This window comes from Podarcis cretensis (genome assembly GCF_951804945.1).
Source record: "Podarcis cretensis genome assembly, chromosome: 2".
NCBI classification, from domain to species: domain Eukaryota; kingdom Metazoa; phylum Chordata; class Lepidosauria; order Squamata; family Lacertidae; genus Podarcis; species Podarcis cretensis.
This window is the reverse complement of record NC_137171.1, coordinates 3206996-3229574: the sequence shown is the minus strand read 5'-3', so window position 1 is coordinate 3229574 and position 22579 is coordinate 3206996. Positions and strand designations below refer to the sequence as shown.

The window sequence follows — 22579 nt, the reverse complement described above, 5'->3', positions numbered from 1 at the left end:
TCTCCCTTAATCCTGACAGGTGAGTAGGGCCACCCGCTACCCAGCGTTACAGAACCACAGCTCTTTCAACCCCCAGCAACACAATATGAAAGAAAATAAATCCCCACTTCAAAATCATGAGTTCCGAATAAAACCTACCCTAGTGAACCAAAGCTTACTTTGGTTTCCATTGCACCCACCTTGCCCACAATCCCTAACATTTTGCTGTCACGTTTTATGCATTTTAAAACAACATAATTTGGGATTCTATTACGCCTTAGCGTCGTACCATGCAGCCTACATGCTTCCCATCCCTCCTGCAGATTAAGTCCTTGGCTGAAAAGGGCAGCCCTGCCAGAGGCCCTCACCTTGTAGGGGAATGCTGGTCTGAGTCGGAGCTCTGTGAGCGGGCCGGGTGAGAGTTGCTGCTGCGCTTCACCCAGGCATTTTCTTTTGGCGGAGGCGCTGGCATCACCTTCAGAGGAAGCTTCTCTTCCCTGGGAGTCTTGGAAGTGGGAGACAGACCTTCATCCTCTTTGCTGCTGCTTTCATTTTCCAATGATTTTTCACTCTCCCTCCTTCGTGAGGCTGGAAGCGCAGGATACAATACAACATGGGCTAAGAAGATATGCACACGCACCCTGGCTGTATGATGGAAAACACTTTTTTCCTGGACCATTCCCCATTGATTCTGGGCTAGTTGGCATGCTTTACCAATACAAACCACCAATAACACCCAGTGAGTTTACAGAGCAGAAGATCACAGAACAAGCCTAAACTGGGCCATGTGTACATCCACAATACAATCACAGACCTGTGAAAAGGATCTGGGCTGACAATTCCATTGTTTGATGAAGAGACTTTCTGGTTGGTTTGCATGTCAGTCATTTTGTCTTTCCTGGGGTAGAAGTGATCAATTGCTCATAGGAAGCAACAGAAACACCCAGGTTTCTAATGTAACTGATGGGGTGTGTGTGTGGATGTGCTATTGTCCAGTTAAAGGTTTATGCTCTGTCGTGTGTGAGTGCAAGTGGGCATGCATGAGGTGTGTGTGTGAGGCATGACAATCTTGCAATTTAGTCCAGTGTTACTATGTCCAGTCTATATGCAGGCTGGCATGGGTTCTGTGAAGCTGACTGTGGTTGAGGAATCTCTCTCTCTCTCTCTCTCTCTCTCTCTCACACTCACACACACACACACACACACACACCCACCCCACCCCTCCCACCAGCTGAAATCCTACTTGTTTTGCCTGCATGAGAAAGCAAGCAGGGAAGTGATTGATACTATTTCAACTATTTCTGATACTGATTCACTATTTTCTGATAGTGAAAAATGTTTCATGGGAATGAGTTAATCATCTTCCCCCAGTACCACTGCTATGATCGAGCTCACTCTCTCACCCACCCTCCCACCCACGAATGTGCTACCCTTACAAAAAAATGTTTAGTTTGGGCCTCAAGGTTTTAAACATGCAACTCCCCCAATGCTGTCAACACCGTTTGATGGCTGCTTTGGCTAGGAAAACAAACAATTGTTAAAATACATCTCAGTTTACAGCAGCAGAGCCCAATCTAGTCAACTTGGCCCATAGGCTCAGACCAAAGCCAGCATTTGTCAATTGTACATGAAAATAGAAGCACTGTGTTTTCCCTTAGCAAAGAGTTGAATGAAAATTCCCGCCAAATAGGAATCTGGGTAGTGAGCATCTAAGGTTCTTTTTTAAAAACAACAACAAACCAAAACCTAAAAAGATGGCTTCAACAAATCTCTCTGTGCAAAGTGTCGTGCTGCCTTCCAAATGGCATGATAATGATGAGCGTTACTCCCAACTGCAGAGGTGGGCAGGGATTGCTCTCAGTTGTGCAGTGATCCCGACCATCTCCAAAGCTGAGAGGGTGGTTGGGGATTGTTGGCAGCTGTGAAATCCAATGGTCCCCCTGCTGCTCACACTGCTGCCGGCAGGGTGAATGTATGCACAGCTGTGAGAGCATTCCAAGTGCTGCTGCACAGTGGAGCCCAAGCCTGCTTCCTTCCTCCCCCCCCCCCTCCACTGGCCCTTCCCTTGGGAAAATCTGAGGCCAGAGCAGGAGGCAGTGGATGCTGCCCCCGGAGACACAGTCAAGCAGCCGTGTCCAAGCTAGCCCACTCCCTGCCAGCCCCTTCCACCCAGTCATTGTAGACTCTGTTAGGAAGTCTATTGTATAAACTCTACCTACTGGTAACAGGCAATTTACATGACTAGCAACACCAACAAAAATGCAATCCAACTGCTTACCAACAACCAGAGGGACAAACATTTGTCCTAAGAGAGACGACTGTACAGTACTAACTTGTAAATACCATATTGGCCTGAATATAAGCCTCACTTTTCTCCAAATTTTAAGTGTGGCTTAAATTCGCGACCTTACAAAAATAGGCTTTTATGATAGCACTGCTGAAACAGACATATGGTAAAACGGAATGGGTGTGAGTGCCTGCGGAATTTGAAGGGAGTGGCTTATATTGGGGTACTGTCTCCTCCCCCCCCCCAAATTTTGCATGTGTGGCTTATATTCGGGCCAATATGGTACCACCACTGATCACTGATCACTGACCACTGACAGCTACTTAAGCTGCTAGCTTCCCTGCTGGTCGGCTATTTAGTGGATCTGTTGGTAGGTTATGGACAACTTCCATTACGAAGAACTAAGAAACCCCATATTCTCAAATCTATACACATAGGCTTGCCATGTGACTCAACTGAAGCTTCCCAACTGAAATATGTACTATAATCCAGGAAAGTTATGGGGCTTTCCAGAAATAGGACGGTGCACTTCAGGGCTAAGTGAATGATACCCCAAAGACAACTTACTTCTTCCTGTTGGGCCTGTCCCCACAGAAGGAGTTGTACTGCCAGTCTGTGAAGACTCACTCCCTGTCCGTGACCGCTCTTGGTTATCTTCGCTACGCCAGCTGGGGTGTCTAGAACATATACAGAGAAGCAAGGCTTACTAACTGTAAATGTGGGGCACTGGATAAAAAACAAGTAGGCACAACTCTACAATAAATAAATAAAAACAAGGTGGTTAAATCAAACTGAGACAACTGTGCCATTAGCACCTTTCAATCCATAGTACTGCTCAAGTCAGCCCTTTTGTGGAGACCAGGTAGGGTGGGTCTGCTAAGTTTGTCTGGGGTTTGAGTCTTCTTATGTTGAGCTTACTGATTCAGCCACTGGTCAGGGAGCAGCTGACGCTGCAGTACTGCAGAACTTAAGCAAATGTAGAGTTGATCAATGCCCAGATGAAAGACCACAAGAAGGTACCCTCCTCAAGTTTTCCGAGATGGAATACATCACAATTTCAGAGAGATATCCTTTCAGAGGAAGATTCCTAAAGGAACTCATTTTGGGGAGAAGAAAAGGGACTCTTTGGAGAAATAGAGCATTGGATCACACTGTCCACAGGGAAGTGTGATCCTGGAAGTGAAAAGGTTCTGGACAATGGGAATAGGAAGCAACCCTCAACATGATGCATTCCTATGTTCAGGTTTGAAACAAAGCTCAGAAGCAGTTAGAGATGTTTCTTAACTGCTCAAATTATATGTGTTAAACAAAACTTAAGGCCTTTTTTAATTTGCTAGGGGATTATATGTAATGTGATTTGGCCTTGCAGCCACCTGTCACTAGGCTAGTATGGCTGCTTGTCATGCGGCAGTGACACAGTTTGGGATACAGCAGCTCGGGCAAGCCTGGTGCTAGCCTAGCATTCATTCTCTGGGCTTACACAGATAGCTACCTCCAAAAAAGTGCTCTGTAATGCCATGAACCTACCTACCAAGGCCGCTAATGGAATGTCACCGTTGACCATCTTCAGCATGAAGCAACTCTAGGGGTGTTCTGCAGCATCAGAGGAGCTGCAGACATATCTATGGTACCTTTTGCACAGATCACCGGCTTGAGCCTGTGACCCACCAAGTGGTGTTTTGCAGATTAACTCAAGCAGTTTCTCTACTGGACTGTGTGCAGCTCATGCTCCTTCTCTGTCACTTACCGCTCCCGGGGCCGTCGCTCTAGCCTGGGCTTATCATCTTCCAGCTGGCGCTGCAGCTTCTCTTGCTCCTTCTGTAGCCTCTCTTCTACTTCACGCTCTCTTGCAGCTGTGTCCACAGGCTTGGCCCCCCCAAAGATGGAGGCTGCACGGCTAGACTGGGTAGCAGGAGCTACAGATGTATCTTCCTCCTTGGGTGCGCTCCGAGGCTTCAGGTTCAGTTTAGGCCTCTGAGTGGGACCTAAGAGAAAAAGAACAGGAGGTTGAAAAAAGCAGAACAGTTCAGAAAAAGCAAAAGGAAAAAAGCAAAGCCACTGGATTCAGGATTAGGCAAAAGCCAAGAAGCAGGAGAATTGTGAAAAATTCATATGGTTGTCTTATTTAGATAAGGAGGTGGGGATTAAAGGCTGAATGGTATGTGGCATTTAGGCCACATAAGGAGATCTTGGAAACAAGGAAGAGTCAGAAAAGGACCCATGCCCAACAGGGGACAATGAATCATTAGACAAACCTCCTACAAAAGGTGGGTCACCCAGTTCTCAGAAATGGCTAGGCTACATAATAAATCTTTCTTAACCGTGTCTGATGGATCTAGCAACATACCATATACACTGGGTAGGGCAAGAGGCAAACATCGCCATGGTCAAATTCAGGGTCAAATTCAGAATACCACAAGGAATAAGGGAGAACAGAATAATCTGCAGCAATACACAACAAACAATGACAGCAAAGCCAACAGTTCCTCATTTCTTTGCTTCTGAGCAAACACCGAGCATACCTCTATCATCCCGCCGGCTGTCATCCCTGCTATAGTCATCCCGCGAGCTGCTCCACCTATCCATTCGATCATCTCGCCTCTCGTAACGGTCCTCATAGCGGTCACCACCACCCCTATAATCATCGTCCCGACGGTATCCGCTGCCAAAGGCTCTTCTACCACTGCCTGACCTAGAGTCGAAACCTACAGGAAAAGGAAGTTCAGTGGTTTAATCTTGCACAACATGAAGACCATTATTTCTGAGGACAGCACCCCAGAGTGCTCACAGGTGAGTCAGAAAAGAGAGCAGACCTCAGAGTCTGTATGTACATTCACACACCCCTATACCCCTCCAACATGTGCAGCTATTAAAATGTTTCCCTGAGGTTACATATACAGAGGCACACAGTCCCTGATCGAGCAGTATCCAAACATGGCACACAATGTTAGATCAAGCCAGTTTCAGGAAGATTTCACGTACAGTTTCAAGGGTATGCTCTGAAGTCCTATTTGGCATCTGAAGAAAATACCTCCCCACTTCAGTTCAAAACATGGCCAAAAAATGCTTAATTAACACAACTGGAAAATGCTAACTAGTAGGGACTCAAGTCATGCACAATTGTACAAAAGCACCACTCCTAATTACAAGATCACTCAGCCTGGAAGGAAAACAGACCACAGCAGCAAAAGAAACCAGAGAAGAATGACTGGTTGGAAAGGAACCCAAAACTGTAACTTCGCCTCATTTACTACATCTCCACAACTAATATAATAGTTAAAAACTGCACAAATAATAAGAGTGCTGCAGGTATCAAGGTGTGTGCAAGATGCAAGAGGTATTTGTAGACCAAGCAGGGAGGACACTCAAAATGTCTTTCCACTAGAGCAATCACTGAATCTTGAAACACAAAAAATCTTTTTAAGCCTTTGAGAAAAATAACTGCAGGAGTGCTCTATATTCCATATCCCAACTTCCAAGTATTTTCACCTTCAAGAGAGAAAAGCCATTCAGACCACAATGACTATACATAAAATGGATTGTGTGCCTAAAATGTTGCATTGATAGCAGGGGAATGTGGGAGCTGTATTACCTAGCCAATGCTGCAATGTAAGCAAATGTTTATATTAAGTGATGCCTCCTGTAAGCATCTCAAACCCCAGACCCACAATGAAGTCTGTGACCCACATTACCTCCTCTATCGTAGTCTCTACGGTCATCGTAACGATCTCTGCCCCCAAACCGATCCATCTCTCTTCGGGGACCATCACGGTACCGATCCGAATCGTAACGATCACGGTCTCGATACCCTAAAGCAGGGGGGAAAGGCTATAGCATGTGCAAGATAGACACAGAGCAATGACTTTCAGAAAACGTTTGACACAGCTGGGGGAGATTCAGGGGGCAGGCTTTAGGCATCTTCCAGCACGTGACTACCATAGTGCTTGGTCACAGAACTATTTATTATTGAAACATTTTATTGCCGTGTACTGTAAAGAAGTATTTACATATATATTCCACTGCACCCAGAAGGTTCACAGTAGAAAATGAGATGAAAAAGCAGGTATTGAAGTACCCCTAGAAAATTATCACCACCATCATAAAAGTCTTTGTTCTAAGCAAGAGAACAGTAGAGGAAATGTGCTTTTCTCAAAAGGAGGCGGGCAATTCACAGGAAATCATAGAACTGTAGAGCTGGAAAGGAACCCAAGGGTCCTCTAGTCTAACCCCCTGAAATGCAGGAATCTCAACATACATGAACTATGTATCTTCTGAACTATAAGCGAACTGTTTATAAAGCTACCTCCTAGGTATACATGAGGTTAGGCAATAACGCAATTACATATAACTCAAGTTTTTTGCTTCAAAAAAATAGCAGTGAAAACACTGATTGCAATTTCACAGCTGCCATACTCTAATTCTCCAGACTGTTAGACAAGAAGATTTCAGGTGTATTTGTCTTCTGATTAAGGCATTCCTTTCTCAAAAAAGTAGCTTGTAGAATGCATGCTTTACAGTCATGAAGCATAAATGTCTGACATGCCTCCATGTCTTCAGCTCATGATATGAACCTGCTGAGTTCATCCCCATTTCAGACTGAAATGGGTCTTCCGCATTTCAGTCTGAAAGAGAACAAGGAAAACAGGGATTAGCCTTCAATGCACTTGTGCAGCTAGGACTCCATTTTACGGTCTCTGTTATGCTGTAAAAACATGAACAGAAATCATGCAACATTTGGAGCAACAAATCACTGCATTTTGAGTACCAAGCCAGCTTGGTTGACTGACACGAGACATGTACAGTGGTACCTTGGTTCCCAAACGCCAAAAAGCCCGAAGTAAATGTTCCGGTTTTCTTTTTAATAAATAATAATAATAATAATAATAATAATAATAATAATAATAATAATAATAATTTTATTAGTTTTCAATTTTAAAAAAGTCAAATATATAATCTGGTATCAATACCAGATTACCCCACACATTTCTCATTAACATTTAAAAATAATTTTAAAAAACACATTTTTACCCCGCCCCCCAAATCCCCAGACTTTCCTCCACCCCCTCTTCTGGGTCTTCAAATAAACCAAATCATGTTACATTCCAGATTCCTTTACCCAAATTTCCAACTACTAGACAATTAAACTTGTGGTATACAGCACAGATACTTTAAACATTAAAACCACTTTATACATTATACACCTATGCTTTCATGCTATTTCCCCTTTTAAAATTATCCTAACTGTTGCTTTTTGCAAGCATTTAATCAAGGCACAGGCAAACTCCGGCCCTCCAGATGTTTGAGACTACAATTCCCATCATCCCTAGCTAACAAGACCAGTAGTCAGGGATGATGGGAATTGTAGTCCCTAACATCTGGAGGGCCGGAGTTTGCCTATGCCTGATTTAATCCATGCCTGCTGATGTCCCAATTTATTTACAACTGCTGACCCCTAAATAAAAACCATTTTCCAGACTGTTACCCATTCTTTTTTTTCTTACTTTGGCATATTTAAATCTCCTCCGAAAGAGGCTTCCCATTAGGACAATTCCCCATTTCAGCCCTCCTTCCTTCCAAATTTCTCTCTGTCTCCACAGTTGTGATTTCACCCAAATTGCTCTAATTCCTGTCTGTACTCATATTCAAAGCTCCTCAAGAAGCTGCTACCAATTAAGGCCATTTCCAGTTTCAGCTCCTCCTGTCTTAACACTGGTGATTTTACCAATACCGTACTTCCTCAAATATTTTCTGTGTATGCTGCCCTTCATATTCCCGTCTTTCCTTCTGGATTTTCAGTTCTCTCTCTCCCCCCCCCCCTTACAAGTGTTCCCTCCTGTCGTTGCCAGAGCGTCTCCCCTGCATCTATTCTTCTTGTTTCCGTTTCTTCCGCCGTGTTCTTAAAGTGATCCAATCTGGTACTGATGGTCTCCGATATCTTAGCCATACTGTCCATAAATTCTCTTTTCCATTGGTACGAAAATTCCATAATTTCAGCATCTGAGCTCGTCTCTGGCTGCCCTGCCCCCTGTCCTTCCATTGTTTTCAGCACAGCCGGTTTTCTTTGGTGTTCCAGTTTTCAAACATTTTTCGGAAACCAAATGTCTGATGCGGCTGTCGGCTATTGTTTCCGGGGCGCCTGCACCAATCAGAAGCTGCGCCTTGGTTTTCAAACATTTCGGAAGTCAAACGGACTTCCAGAATGGATTAAGTTTGACGCTTTTGTTTTTGCTATTTATTTTGTGTTTTTGTTTTCGAGGCTTTTTTGGTTAATTTGTTTTTGTGACTGTGTGGAACCCAGTTCAGCTACTGACTGACTGACTGACTGATTGATTGATTGTGTGCCTGCAGAAATGGATAAAAGTCCCCCCAATCCAAACAATGACTATCATCAGTGCAGGTAAGAATTTTTTTTTTTTTAAAAAAATGTACAATACTGTCTTATTTATTTTATTGATTATTGCTTTCATTTTATGGATCAATGGTCTCGCTAAGATAGTAAAATTCATGTTAAATTGCTGTTTTAGGGGTTGTTTTTAAAAGTCTGGAACGGATTAATTCGTTATGCATTACGTTCTATGGGAAAGCGTGCCTTGGTTTTGGAACACTTTGGTTTTGAAACAGACTTCCAGAACGGATTGTGTTTGAGAAGCATGGTACCACTGTACAATGAAATAACTGCTAGAAATCTTCCGTTGTGTATTTGGCATCGATGGGAACATAGCGACAGGATACGACACAGGAAGCTGCTTACACTGTCAAACCACTGGTCCATCCAGCTCAGTATTGTCTGCCTGACTGGTGGTGGCTTTCCCAAGGCTTCCGACTCGGGACACAGCCAGCACTACCTAGAGATACAAGGGAGTGAACCTGGGACCTTCTGCGTGGAAAGCAGAGGCTTTGCCCTAGAGCCACAGCCCTTCCTCAGTGTGCGTAATTCCCTAGCTTTTTGTAGTAACTGGCTAGTATTCAATCTAGTATCATGTGTAGGGAGCACAGGGAGGAAAGCTACTCTTGTAAGAACAGAATACAGTGGTGCCCCGCAAGACGAGCGCCTCGGAAGACGAAAAACTCGCTAGACGAAGGAGTTTTTCATTTTCTTAGCCGCTTCGCAAGACACGTCTCCCTATGGGCTTGCTTCGCAAAACGAAGCTTGCCCCGCAAGCTCCGGGGATAGCAGGGAAGCGCAGCGCGTCTTCCCCACTGTCCCCGGACCTCTTTTGAAGCAAGGGGCGGCGGGGAGAAGATCGCTTCTCCCTGTTGCCAGCCCCGCAATCTCCGGGGACAGAGGGGAAGGCGCGCACCTTCCCCTCTGTCCCCGGACGGTCTCCATAGGAACGCATTGATTGATTTTCAATGCATTCCTATGGGAAACCATGCTTCGCAAGACGAAAAACTCGCAAGAAGAAAAAAGTTGCGGAACGAATTAATTTCGTCTTGCGAGGCACCACTGTATAAAGGAAGGGCTTCAGAAACTCAGGAGCATGCAGGAAAATTAGAAGAGGGCAAGGAAAATGGTAGTTAGCACAGCAGGCAACTGGTGATGAACTCACTGTCTCCAAAGCTATCCTCGCCCCTGCGGGGAGGGGGGTCATCAAAGCTATCCGTAGCAGGACGGGCCCTCCAGTCAGTTTCAAATCTCTCTGAATCCCGGTTGCGGTCACGATCTCTACCAAAAGAGCGATCATCCCTATCTGTAAAAGAAAGGAAAAGCAACCCAACAGTTAAATGGCACATCCAGTTTCATGGATTCAGACGTCTGCACAGAGGAAAGTAAAAGCACCTACACTTTGGAACTCCCTTCTTGGTATCAGGAAGGTGCCTTTGCTGTAGTCTTTCCAGCACCTCCTTAAAACATTTTTGCTTAGGCAAGCCTCTCCAGACACCAGACACGTGTTTTAATCTGTTTTTAGTTTATTGTTGATTTAAGTTTTAAAATGTTTAAAATACCTGTTTTTTAACTGTATTTTATGGGTAATTGTAATGAGATTTTTTTGTCAACCACTTTGAGGTTTTATTACAACCAAGTGGCATATAAATTTTGTTAAAGAAAAAAAAGATACACTAATAATTTCTCTGCCGGAGCAATAAACGTGACCTCTGGCAAGATCACAGTGTGTAGGTAAGAGGGAGCAGGATGCTGGTTCAATGCGCTCTGTGGAATCGTGTAGCTCACACCTCCTGTACTGTACTGGGCTGGAGAGGCACTTTTAAGGAAATGGAAACCCACAGTGCTAATTCTGAATTTACTAGGTACCTTTTGCAATTTGCACTGTTGAACCCAACAAGATCAAGTCAAAAGCAGGTAAAGCTCATAAGGCCTTTAGCTCTCCTCGTCAATTTCATCCGTTAACAGAAAAGACTTGCTAGTAAGTGGGGGAAACTTGGTAGTTTCACAGCTTTATTTTCCAGCCTTTGTGTATAAAATTTAACTGGTACAAGATGACCTTTTCACAAAGCCACAGCACTTACCTTTATCCTGAGCTTGATCAGCAATATCCACTCGTATTCTCCTGTTCCCTAGAGACTGAACATACAGTGGAACATTAGCATTTTAAAGCCCATTTTTTTAAGAAGATGTACAGCAAGTTCAAGGTTATATCTGACCAACGCATGTAGAATTGCTTTGTAAATGGATGCACCTATCACTTTAACACACGGAAAAAAGGATGCTAGCAGAATTGTTATTTATTAAACTGACTAAAAGTGATAGCATAAAAAAGAAACTTCTGAGACATTCATATTTTTAAAAGGTAAGATTAAAACACCCCACCCACTAAAAGAGGCCACAGATTACTAAAAGCCAAAGACCTGGCAGAAAAGAAATGTTTTTGCCTGGCATCCCCAGGTATGTAATGATGGAAGCAGGGATGCCTTCCTGGGGAGAGCATTCCACAAAAGGGTAGCAAATAAAAAACCAATGCCCACTGGACTCTTATCACTCAGGTTCCCTCAGTGCCAATGCACTGGGAATCAACATGGAAACAGGGTGCACCTAAGAATAACATTGTTCATGTGTTCTCTCTAATGTGAAGGATCATGGAGTTTTAAGATGCCTGATGGAGTTAAACTCAATCAAACCAAGGCCTGGATCTTTCACTCTGTCTTTCACACGACTAGAGAAGATTATGTTTATGGCCCACGAAAAGTCTCCAGTCTTGCAAATAGGTTGAGACAGGGTATCAAAAGCTTCTTCATCCAAGAGTGTATCTGGTGCTTCTGCTTGTGTACCAGACTTCTGCTTGTACAGTGCAACTTCCTCTTCCTCCCTCCCTCCCCATTGCACCCTCAATATCTGCAGCAACAAATATAACAGCTGTCACAAACACCCTTAACAGTTTACAGATTTACTTTCCTGTACCTATTATAGCTTTGTCCTTTGCAAAAAAAATTGTTGAGGCAGAAAAATGGTTTGGATACCTTCAGGTGATATTGTCTAGACTTCAGAGGCAGGATCACTTGCCAAGTATCTGAGATGGCCAGAATAATCTACTTAAAATAGCTAAGGCAGGAGAACAACCATCTGAAAATGCTTTTTGCTGCACGATAGTTAACACTTTTTATCTGGCTTGTCTGAGAAAACTGAGTCCAGTTTCTTGACCCAAGTTTCTTGAGACTTGAGCCATGCCAATCAGAACAGGACAGATTACTGCTGTACTTCAACAGACTGCCCTGAAGATACAAAATTGGGGGGGGGGGGGGAAACCCAACTTCTAAAACGTGGCTAATTTTATCTGATTTTGCTTCCATTCATTGCACTGTGATCTTTGCCATTTTACTATAGATTGTTTTCATGTCACTAGGAGGAAGATAGAAGGGGGGAAATTACTGAGCCCATTGTTGGAGACTGAGGTTAACAGGCACTGTCCCAGCTTCTAAAAATATGAAAGGTTACTATTCTAAAAGTGCCTAACTTGAACTGCTTGAATCAATGTGTTCAGAATCAATGTGGCTGCATTTGGCTTCATCCAACTTCTCAGAAGCCAATTGGAGATAATAAAAGGCAGTCCATTTCAGATGTACACAATGCATCTTCTGAAGCAGTCAATTTTTACCAAAATAAATATATAATAATACATGAGGTAGGGTAAGGTAAGGTAAAGGACCCATGGATAGTAGAGTCCAGTCAAAGGCTATGGGGTTGTGGCACTCATCTTGCTTCAGGCCAAGGGAGCCAGCATTTGTCCACAGACAGCTTTCTGGATCATGTGGCCAGCATGACTAAACAGCTTCTGGCACAACAGAACACCATGATGGAAGCCAGGGCGCATGGAAATGCCGTTTACCCTTCCCGCCACAGCGGTGCCTATTTATCTACTTGAACTGGTATGCTTTTGAACTGCTAGGTTGGCAGAAGCTGGGACAGAGCAACAGGAGCTCACCACTGTTGTGTGAATTCAAACCACCAACCTTTCAATCGGCAAGCCCAAGGGGCTCAGTGGTTTAGACCACAGGGCCAGCCGTGTCCCTAAGGTACCTCCCTATTAAGATACTTTATTTCCAGCACTGCTTCCAAATAAAGCATGAATTTATCCCCAAAACACGTTGGAATCCTCTGTGCATCCTGCAGAAATCCTGAGTAACTGGGATTTGCCTAAGATGAACAGGTTTCCTGCCCCCCCCTTTTAAATGATATTTATTAAAGTTTTAAATTTTGCACCTAAACAAAACAACAATACAAACACAAACAAAAACAAGTATAATTTCAATCTTTTTCTTGTGACTTACTTTCCCGACCTCCTCATACCTCCCCTTTCTGTATTCCAATTTCTATTTATCAAATCAGCAAATCCTTTCCCTTATTCTTGATTTAATTTTTAACCTTTCTTTTCTTTTTATTTAATCATTACCGCTGAAAACCACTTAACTTCTAAACCCATGTCATTCTAACATTCGTTAATTTTACAGTGTTTCCTAAGATAATCCTTGAATTTCTTCCAATCTTCCTCCACCGTCTCTTTCCCCTGGTCCCAGATTCTGCCAGTCATCTCTGCCAGTCCCATGTAGTCTATCATCTTCATCTGCCATTCTTCCAAGGTGGGTAGATCTTGTGTCTTCCAATGCTTTGCAATAAGTATTCTTGCTGCTGTTGTAGCATACATAAAAAATGTTCTGTCCTTCTTTAACACCCCTTGGCTGACCATACCCAGGAGAAAGGCCTCTGGTTTTTTCAGGAAGGTATATTTAAATACCTTTTTCATTTCATTATATATCATCTCCCAGAAAGCCTTAATCCTTGGGCACGTCCACCAAAGGTGAAAGAATGTACCTTCATTTTCTTTACATTTCCAACATTTATTGTCTGATAAGTGGTAGATCTTTGCAAGCTTGACTGGGGTCATGTACCACCTATAACTCATTTTCATAATATTCTCTCTCAAGGCATTACATGCCGTAAATTTCAAACCGGTGGTCCACAACCTTTCCCAGTCAGCAAACAATAATGTTGTGTCCGATATCTTGTGCCCACTCAGGTTTCCTGCCCTTAAACTTGCAGTCTGCAAACATTATTAGGAAAATAAAATTTCTAGCGAGTGCAACTGTAGAGCCTGTAAGAAACCTTACTCTGGCAATCCAGATCCTTGCCAACTCCTGCAAAGGGTTAATCCCCTAAAACAGTCTTTTAGCACAAATTATTGCATTTAATGATCAAACAACAGCAGAAGACTCTCGGATGGGGACCTCAGTGTCTGGGCTGAGCAATGCAGGTAGAGACGCTCCTTCAGGTATACTGAAGGGCTTTAAAGGTCAGCACCAACACTCTGAATTGTGCTTGGAAACACACTGGAAGCATACTTAATCATATGTGGATAGGTTTGCAAGCAGCAACATGGTTGGGCAGCCTGCATAATCTGCCTTCATCCTCTGGTTATTTTTAGAAACATACTGCCTTTTGTGCCCTGAGAGTTTCACATCAGCTGACAGAAATGCACCAGATCCTGTTACAGGTTATCTCTTTCAATGATTCTTTCCTCTCTAATCCAGACATAGATATACCTGCAAAGTGAAGTACTTTCTATGCATCATTACTTCAATCAAGTTTTCAAGAGTTTTGCTCCTTTTAATTTTCTCTCCACCCCAGAGGCTGGGCTACATCAAGCCAAGGGATATGACTACATTTCTTGGCAGATTTCAACTCACCTCTTCATTGAGGCTCAAAGCACGGAGCATAGAGTCCAGGTCTTCAAACTCAGCATATCCAAATCCTTTCAACCTCTCTGGATTACTAGGCTCCCGTGGTAAACGAACAGCACTTATCTGCAGTTGAGTGACAGGGGGAAATATTTTAAGTAACCATCTTCCTACAAAGAAGATGCAGTGGTTGTCTCCAGGTGCCATGCTCCACCCACTGCACTTATTTAAATACATTTTCATGCCACCCTTCACCCTTAGGGTGGCCTTTATAAAATACAAACTTGCATAACTCGCAAGCAATTGAAATCCAGGATAAATGCCCTTGGGCTTTATTCATTTGTTTGTTAAATGTGTATCCTACCTTTCCACTATATGGTGCTTGTATATACAGAAAAACACAAACAAACAATGTTATTTCATAAAACTTATATACTGCTGATAGTAAGAAACCCCCCTCAAAGCAGTTAGAAAAAAACCTTTAAAAAATTAGTAATAGCAATAAGGGCACTTGAAAAGAGAAAGGCAGGAGTGGACGCAGGTGATACATTTTCACTCCTTAAATCAGACCACATAATATACTCTGGTGTTTCACACCAACAGAACGATTATCCTAACTCTTTGATTCTACACACGCATCACTAACACCAATTATTCTTTCTGCTTCCCTTATAAGATGACATTGAAACACTGGAGGAACACACCTTTTACAGCACACTATTATGCATGCCTACTCAGGCTCCTCCCATCAAGTTAAATGGGCTTTAACCCCAGCTAAGTGTATACAGGGCTGCAGTCTTAACCATCCTGATTTCAATAAAGACTGTTTAAAAAGATGCTAACTTTATTCTAGGTCAGGAGTACTCAGAAGGTAGATTAGAACCAACCAGCAGATCACTTGAAGCTAATACATTTCTATTTACACTGCACATTCATTGCTATCAAAGCTACCAAATATATATTTAGACTAATGGCTACCAGGGAAGAATCTTCTTCAGTTTTTGACCACCACAGGACAGTTAGATCTTTCTTGGAGCTTGACTCAAGACAGGTGTAACAACAAAGAAGATCAATGATGCTTACCTTTATTATACAGGAAGTTCCTTCCAACATCAAATGCAGTTTCATCACACCTGTCTTGTTTCTTTTTAAGCCCCAAGCTATGTACAGCATTTCAAAACAAGAGGCTTGTCTGCTGGGAATTGTGATCTGTCCTTCCAGCATGCTAAATCGCTAGAGGTACAATTCCCAAACCATGAGACAAGAGAAACCCTCATGTGCTGTGTGAAATAGCAGTTCACATGAGTCCTGAGCACATCTCATTAAGAGCTGCCTGTTGCATCTCTTCGCAATTTACTGTTGTGGCCTTGCCTCCTTCCAATCTAATTCTGTTCAAGTGGGGGAGAGAGGAGAACCAGACTCTTGAAGCACAGTGTCACTACTACTCTGGCATCAGGACTGAAAAATAAACACACAAAGTCTAAGTTCCTTGAAGGTAGAGTGGTTCTTGCTGGTACATCCTCAGGTGCACAAATGATATCTATCTCCATATTTTTTTTAAAGGCGGCATTACAGGCATAAAAGGTAAAGGTACCCCTGACCATTAGGTCTAGTCGTGGACGACTCTGGGGTTGCGGTGCTCATCTCGCTCTATAGGCCGAGGGAGCCGCCGTTTGTCTGCAGACAGCTTCCAGGTCATGTGGCCAGCATGACTAAGCCGCTTCTGGGGAACCAGAGCAGCGCTCGGAAATACCGTTTACCTTCCTGCCGGAGCAGTACCTATTTATCTACTTGCACTTTGATGTGCTTTCAAACTGCTAGGTGGGCAGGAGCTGGGACCGAACAACGGGAGCTCACCCCATCACGGGGATTCAAACCGCTAACCTTCTGATCAGCAAGCCCTAGGCTCTGTGGTTTAGACAGGCATGCCTTTGCTTTATTGCACTTTGCAGATATTGCTCCTTACAAGAATGTGGGTGCAGCTACAGGAAGCCTGGCGACTTCCAAGTGAAGGAAACCCCCCCAGTACTGGCGCCACCCCCCCCTCTTCTAGCCATGGGAGTGGAGCAGGCTGGAGACAGATTTTTCTCCTCCTGCCCCTGCAACTGGGGTGGGGTGGCTTAATAGACTACAGTATTAACATAACTTTGATATGTACTGGGTTTCCCAAAATTGTGTGACTTGCTTTATTGCGGTGGCCTGGAACCGAATCCACTATATTTCTAATCTATGCCTGTACCTGCCAGATGTTTGGAAACAAGACCCCTGACTAATCACCCAATCAGCAAACTGCATGAAACACCACTAATTCTAAGGGGTAGCTGCCTGCTTTGGGCTAACCAGAAGTAGAAAACTACTCTTTACAATTGTGAGGTTTATGTAGCATAAAGCTATTTGAAAATAGTAGAGTTGGGTCTGTTGCTGCCTTCCAAACTGTAAGGTATTGAGAAGCTAGAAACAATATAAAAATCCAGATCATTCTTCTCACTTTATAAAGCGCTCTTCACTTCATCAAAGAGGCCTGGGATTTCTACCAGCTGCTAGGGAAACTCCTGTGGAGTTTCATACCAGAAACATCATCTTTAAAGACAAGGCATATGCGGAATTTCTCTTGACATTACCATTTTCACACAGCTTAAGATAATGTTGCTATCCTCTCAAGGTGACACAAAAAACATCTGGATTTTTATTGAATGCTTTCTGCTGGATTCCACGTGGCACTACCAGACCGTGAACCTTAAAGCTAACCATTAAATACTCACATTAAGCCCTCTGAAGAAGTCCTTGATGGACTCTTCTGATACATCATAGGGCAGGTTTCCCAGAAAGGCAGTATAGGGGGGTGACTTTGGGAGACGGCTTCTGTCAATATTGGGCTCCCGAGCTGCCCGAGGTGCAGTAGGCAGGATGGAACGGTCAATTGGAGGGGCTCGGTACACATCGTCATCGTTGCTATGCCAGGTGGTAGAAACTAGGAGGGAAAAGCGTTACACATTAGCAAACACACAGAGCATTTACAATGAACAGCAAAGAATGTTCAGCCTCCATTTGACTTGTGGGCAGCGAGGAAAGTATTGGAGACTTATAGGGACTGGTCACTATTAGACAAGAGCACCACCTCCACAAACCACCCCAAATGGGATTCTTTCTGCAAGCAAACAACAGCCTAATAAAAATGCCATGCTACTTCATAAGCAATTTCCCACATTCTAACTCATAGGAACACAAGGAGTTGGTTCCAAACCATCCACTCAAAGAGAATGTAGGGGAAATGGTTGTTGCTACGAGGGCAAAAAAGCAGCCAACTGTCCTAAAGAACAACTCCATATTAGCAGCACTTGCAATGACTGCTGACAAATGTTCACTTCAAGGTGTGTAGCTGAGGGCTGTGATGACTCTCCAACACCTTGGAGAGGTGATCACAAAGAGGTATTCTAAATGAACTAGTGCCTCCATGTGCAGGGAAAGATGCTGCAGCAACACTTCAGTCTTTTGCAACCTCAGGCTACATAATACAGGGCCCACCCTGAATGCCACTCTCTATGTGACTGAAGCCACGTGACAGTCCTGCATGCTCTTAAAGTTTCCATGGGCTGTATTTCTTAGGAAGATACACTGCTTAATGTCCCTGCATACACACCAAAAGCCCACCAAATTAGAAATGGGGAGGGGCTTGTGATAGCTTCAGAAGGACTCAGTACTGGGGAGGAATATGGTACCTTAGCTCTGAAACTGTATTAGCTTCATTAAGTGCTCCAAGCACCCCCAAAGCTAAGCATGACAGCAGAGATAAGACCCTACCCTTTGGACATAAATTTTGGCTTCTTACCATGGCTGGAGATTTCCATAGCTGTCCTAGTTGACACTTATTTTGTTTTCTCTAATAAAAAAAAACTACTTACCCAAAATTCATTATAAAAATGCAGCAGAGAACAAGAAGCTGCTAGTATTGGCCTTCCCCAATATAGAATCATAGAGTTGGAAGAGACCACAAGGGCCATCGAGTCCAACCCCCTGCCAAGCAGGAAACACCATCAGAGCACTCCTGACATATGGTTATCAAGCCTCTGCTTAAAGATGGTGCCCTTCAGATATAGGACTGCAACCCACCATCATCCTTGACTATTAACAATGCTGACTGGGACTGACTGCAGTCCAACAACAAATGTATGACACCAGTTTGGAGGAAAGAGATAATAGCTGAAAAGTCAAGATTAGAAGAAACTCCAGGATGTTTTCTCACTGACACCTAGAAACTGTTCAGCAGAAGCAAAGCAACCCCCCCCCCGAACCAAACACCATTATTATGTTTTATCTTACCATCTCCTTCCAGATCGTCTGTCTCATCTGCCCAGCTAACTGGTTTTGGAACAAAGGTGGGAGCACCACCGCCATCCTCTGCTAGAAAGTCTGTCAAAGTCAGGGTCTTCCCCTTCTTGTTCTTCTTCTTAGCTGTAAGAAGTAGGAAAAGTGATACAAAAGCCGCTTCAAAATGCTGGAAACTGCTGTCCTTTACCGTTCACTTGCATACAGAATGCCGATCAGTCTACTACTACTGATTTGAACACAAACAACCAAACCAACCGATCTCAAAAGACAGTAGGAACTGCCATTAAGACAGGAAGACATTGTGTTACAAACCCACTTTTCCACAGCAACACCCAATCACACATTTCAGCACAACCAAAACACACACTTGAATTCAAACAGATTCAATTTCAAAATCAGTAGAAAATAAAGTGTTGTACAGCTTCATTCCCCATCATTTTCCTGTTGTGACAGTGTTCTAAGTTATCCCACCCATAGATAGCAGTTTGTAATGAGTTCTTGGTAAGCCAAGAAAATATTGGTATTCTGCATTGTAAAAAATGAAAGTGTTTGCAGAGAGGCATTTCATTAGGAGAGAATTTCATAGGCAGGACACCACTGCTTCCTTTTTGGAGTTCAGAGGAGCAAAATTTAACAAAGGAAAGAAGCTAGCAGCATGGCCCAGAAATGGGATCAGGACAGAGAGAAGTCATCTTGGGTCCAGATGACCTGCTGAGCCAGAAGCTCACTCCCTACTCAGCTTAAGCCAAGTCACACAATGGCTTTACAAATGAGGTAAACATCAGGGAGAACTCTGTATACCCAACAAGCCTCCACGAACCCACAAACCAGAGAAGAGAACTGTTGGCCAGTGATAATACTCAGAGCTCTAATATAAGACTCCTCTTCATAGTTCTCTGTCAATTGTACTTAACTTGTGGGAGGTCTCTTATTCCACACTGGGGGAGCTTCTGCCTCCAGTAAAGCTCAAGAGAACCGCCCTAGTTACTGGGGATCCCCAATGATAAAGAATGCTGCATAACTTACAACAGAAAAACAGTCAACACCAAATGCTAAAATCCTAAACACAAAGAACACAACTGCCACTTTGTTCACCTTAATTGTTATATATTTTGATGGGACAGCAAAAATTACATTGTGGTTTTGCTTACAAGGGAATCTAGCGAAAGTCGTCTACTCAATACACAGAATGCTGGAATTAACATTCAAAGATGCCAACTGAGGGTTTAAAAAACAGTAGGAACCCTTAGAAGCTTGCTATCCAACCTACGCGGTTTAAATGGACCTTAAATGTAGCATTAAGCAAACCCTTCCTGTTAAAGGTAAAGAAGTGTAACACAAGAGTTTTACCATGTACTTTCATAGATGAATAAAAATCTCATTTCTCAGATTGGATGGCCACACCAATTTTTATATGCGGAAAAATCACCATGAGTCAACATCTATCACAGGATCACTATTTGTGTCAAATGTGCTCCACAGAAAATCCCAGTTTTGAAATGTCATGAAGACTAATAAAAACTAAAATTCTACAGAACGCCTTTGGGCTTTTACCATGTCAAAAAGGAATGCAAGAATTCAACCTATTTCTAGATCTTAGGTGGAAACCTTAAAGCCCTGGCAAAGGAACCAGTGCTTCCTAACAATGGTAGAAAACAGCCTACACACAGAGCAGATAACCTTCTATCCTAGAAGCACACAATTCTTTATTCTTGGAAGTCTGCCCTTTATCTTATGTGTCAGACAGACAGAATGGGAGGGTATTTGCTATGAGCTGTCAGAATTTGAAACAGAGAAGAATGCTACCCTAAATGCTTTTAAAAATTATTATTATTAGGGAAGAAAGTCTTGTTTTGAGCTTGATTATCCTATCTGAAACGCTGTTAAATATTACATACCAAAGTTGTTGGCCCATACAGTGTTGCTAGAAAGCACACTTGTAAGCAGAGGAACAGCCTCTAGAAGAAAGGAGGATCTGGAATAACTGATACTATTGAGGCCACAGAAATGTCTTTAGGGAACATCCTTTCCAATGTAAAACGGGCACACAGTGTTTCCCACTTCTCGGAAGAGTAATGCACTTTCTGTTCCTTAGAAACACAAACTCCCCCTTATAACAGGTGACTAACTGGGCCGTAGTAGGATTATGCTGTCCTTGGCTGGAGGATAAAACATACTGAGAGGGGGAAAGAGTAGGGAGCTAAAACTGGGGGAGAGGGAGGAACGGTGGGCAAAGTCAGTTTAATTCTTTATAAGCAAGGATTTGCAAGCTTTAGCTGGCCTTGGTGGCCATGCAACAACCTTTGCTTGCCAGAAGCCTTTCCTACCCACCCCAAAGGGGGGATTCTTGCCTGTGATCTTATGCTCCAAGTACACCTGGAGCTTAGTACTACTGCAACAGCAAGCCCCTACCTGCCTTTCCTAGGTAGGTGGTGATGGTGGAGACAAGGCTCTGCCATATGTTCTCTCTGACCTTGTACACTGCTTCTATTTGTCTCCCAGCACTAGAGAAGGGCAGGGACTCTATTCAGAATAAGGGTAGAATAAGGGTAGACCAGGTTGGCAAGTCCCCTACAGTTTGCAAAAAGAAGTATGGAAAAAGAAACAATCTGCTATGGAGCTGGGTGGGAAGTAAAGTGGGGAAAGACTGCATGGCCCACTCACATGATCTCTGCTCACATCTTCCTACCTCTCCTCCACTGCAGGAAAACTAGAGGGCAATGTCCCATTTATAAACTGCAGTCTTTTCATCAGCTATCAGTAACATTCACACCACAGTTATATACCAAAAAACATGATGTGTGCAACAGCCACAATATTTACTGAGAGGAGTCAAGTTTTGAACTCGGGTCTCTAATAAACAAGCCCAACATTTTGTTTATTACATGGAGCTGACCCACCAGCAAAAGCACTTCTCCAGAGACTGCACTTGTGTTTTGTGGATCATCTAACTTTAGGCCTTTTAAATTTTACTGTTATTGTCTATATACAGGCAGTTCTATATGGAGCTCTTGGGGGGGGGGGGGAGACCTTTAACAGTCCCAGCAAGAACGAATTGAGAAGCTCCAGCAGGCTGTATCGGACCATGCCCCAATAACATTCCCAGGCTGCTAGCAGGAGAGAGAGGGGTTGAATAACAGAAGACTGAAACAATCCTCCTAATATTTACACGCAGCTCTATTTTATCAGCTACTATTGCACCAATGTAAGCAAATTTTGCACAACTCTTGATTCATCAATTTTCGCTGTCCTTTCATTTACTTACATTTATATGCTGTCCAAAAACAAAGTTCTCTGGGTGGCTTACAATAATGAACATATTGTTAAAACTTATCAGCCATAAAAACAAAATAATACTGCATAATTTGAAGAAGAAAAAATTGGTAGGACATAACCTGGCATATGAATTTCCATGACTTATGATGTCTATCCTCGCCCATACTAATGCCAAGTGATGTTCTGAACAGCACTTACTACTCACATCTTGGCAACTTATCACTGACTGCTCTGCATTCCTTAAACCTTTGTCCTGGAGTAAAACAAGTGTGTGTACATAGCACTCATGAACTCCCCCGTCAGGAACAGTCTATCTTGGAAAGAATTATGGAGAATGAAAACAAGCAGCTTCAGCTCTGCATTTATGGTTATGTTAAAGCTGCAGCCATGATGACCAACAAGCTGGATATTTCCACTGCAATTACCAACAGTAATTGGTGAAGAAGCAACATTCAAGCATTATGATTCACTGCTGATAGGGTGATTCATTATATACCACATTCAATGCTGTTTCAAGAAGACTACAGATTCGACTAGGGCTGGATCCTGTCTCCTAAACCACAAGCAAACAGAGAATCC

The 22579-nt window shown here is 43.2% G+C and overlaps 1 protein-coding gene and 1 long non-coding RNA gene across 3 annotated transcripts in view; one reads left to right on the top strand and one right to left on the bottom strand.

Annotated features, from left to right (window-relative positions):
- The window catches only part of EIF4B (eukaryotic translation initiation factor 4B), a 36676-nt gene that overhangs the window by 7599 nt on the left and 6498 nt on the right, over nucleotides 1–22579 (bottom strand). For both annotated transcript variants that reach the window (XM_079965136.1, XM_079965137.1), the window contains 10 exons: nucleotides 18716–18847; nucleotides 17158–17366; nucleotides 14405–14521; nucleotides 10736–10790; nucleotides 9817–9957; nucleotides 5959–6075; nucleotides 4789–4971; nucleotides 4014–4251; nucleotides 2834–2943; nucleotides 348–567 (listed from right to left, as the gene is read on the bottom strand). In XM_079965136.1, coding sequence (XP_079821262.1) covers nucleotides 348–567; nucleotides 2834–2943; nucleotides 4014–4251; nucleotides 4789–4971; nucleotides 5959–6075; nucleotides 9817–9957; nucleotides 10736–10790; nucleotides 14405–14521; nucleotides 17158–17366; nucleotides 18716–18847 — 1522 coding nt within the window. The remainder of the gene's footprint in view (nucleotides 1–347; nucleotides 568–2833; nucleotides 2944–4013; nucleotides 4252–4788; nucleotides 4972–5958; nucleotides 6076–9816; nucleotides 9958–10735; nucleotides 10791–14404; nucleotides 14522–17157; nucleotides 17367–18715; nucleotides 18848–22579) is intronic.
- Nucleotides 7615–9941, top strand: LOC307209768. The gene is made up of 2 exons (XR_013835765.1): nucleotides 7615–9298; nucleotides 9724–9941. It is a non-coding gene; the product is annotated as an uncharacterized lncRNA (long non-coding RNA).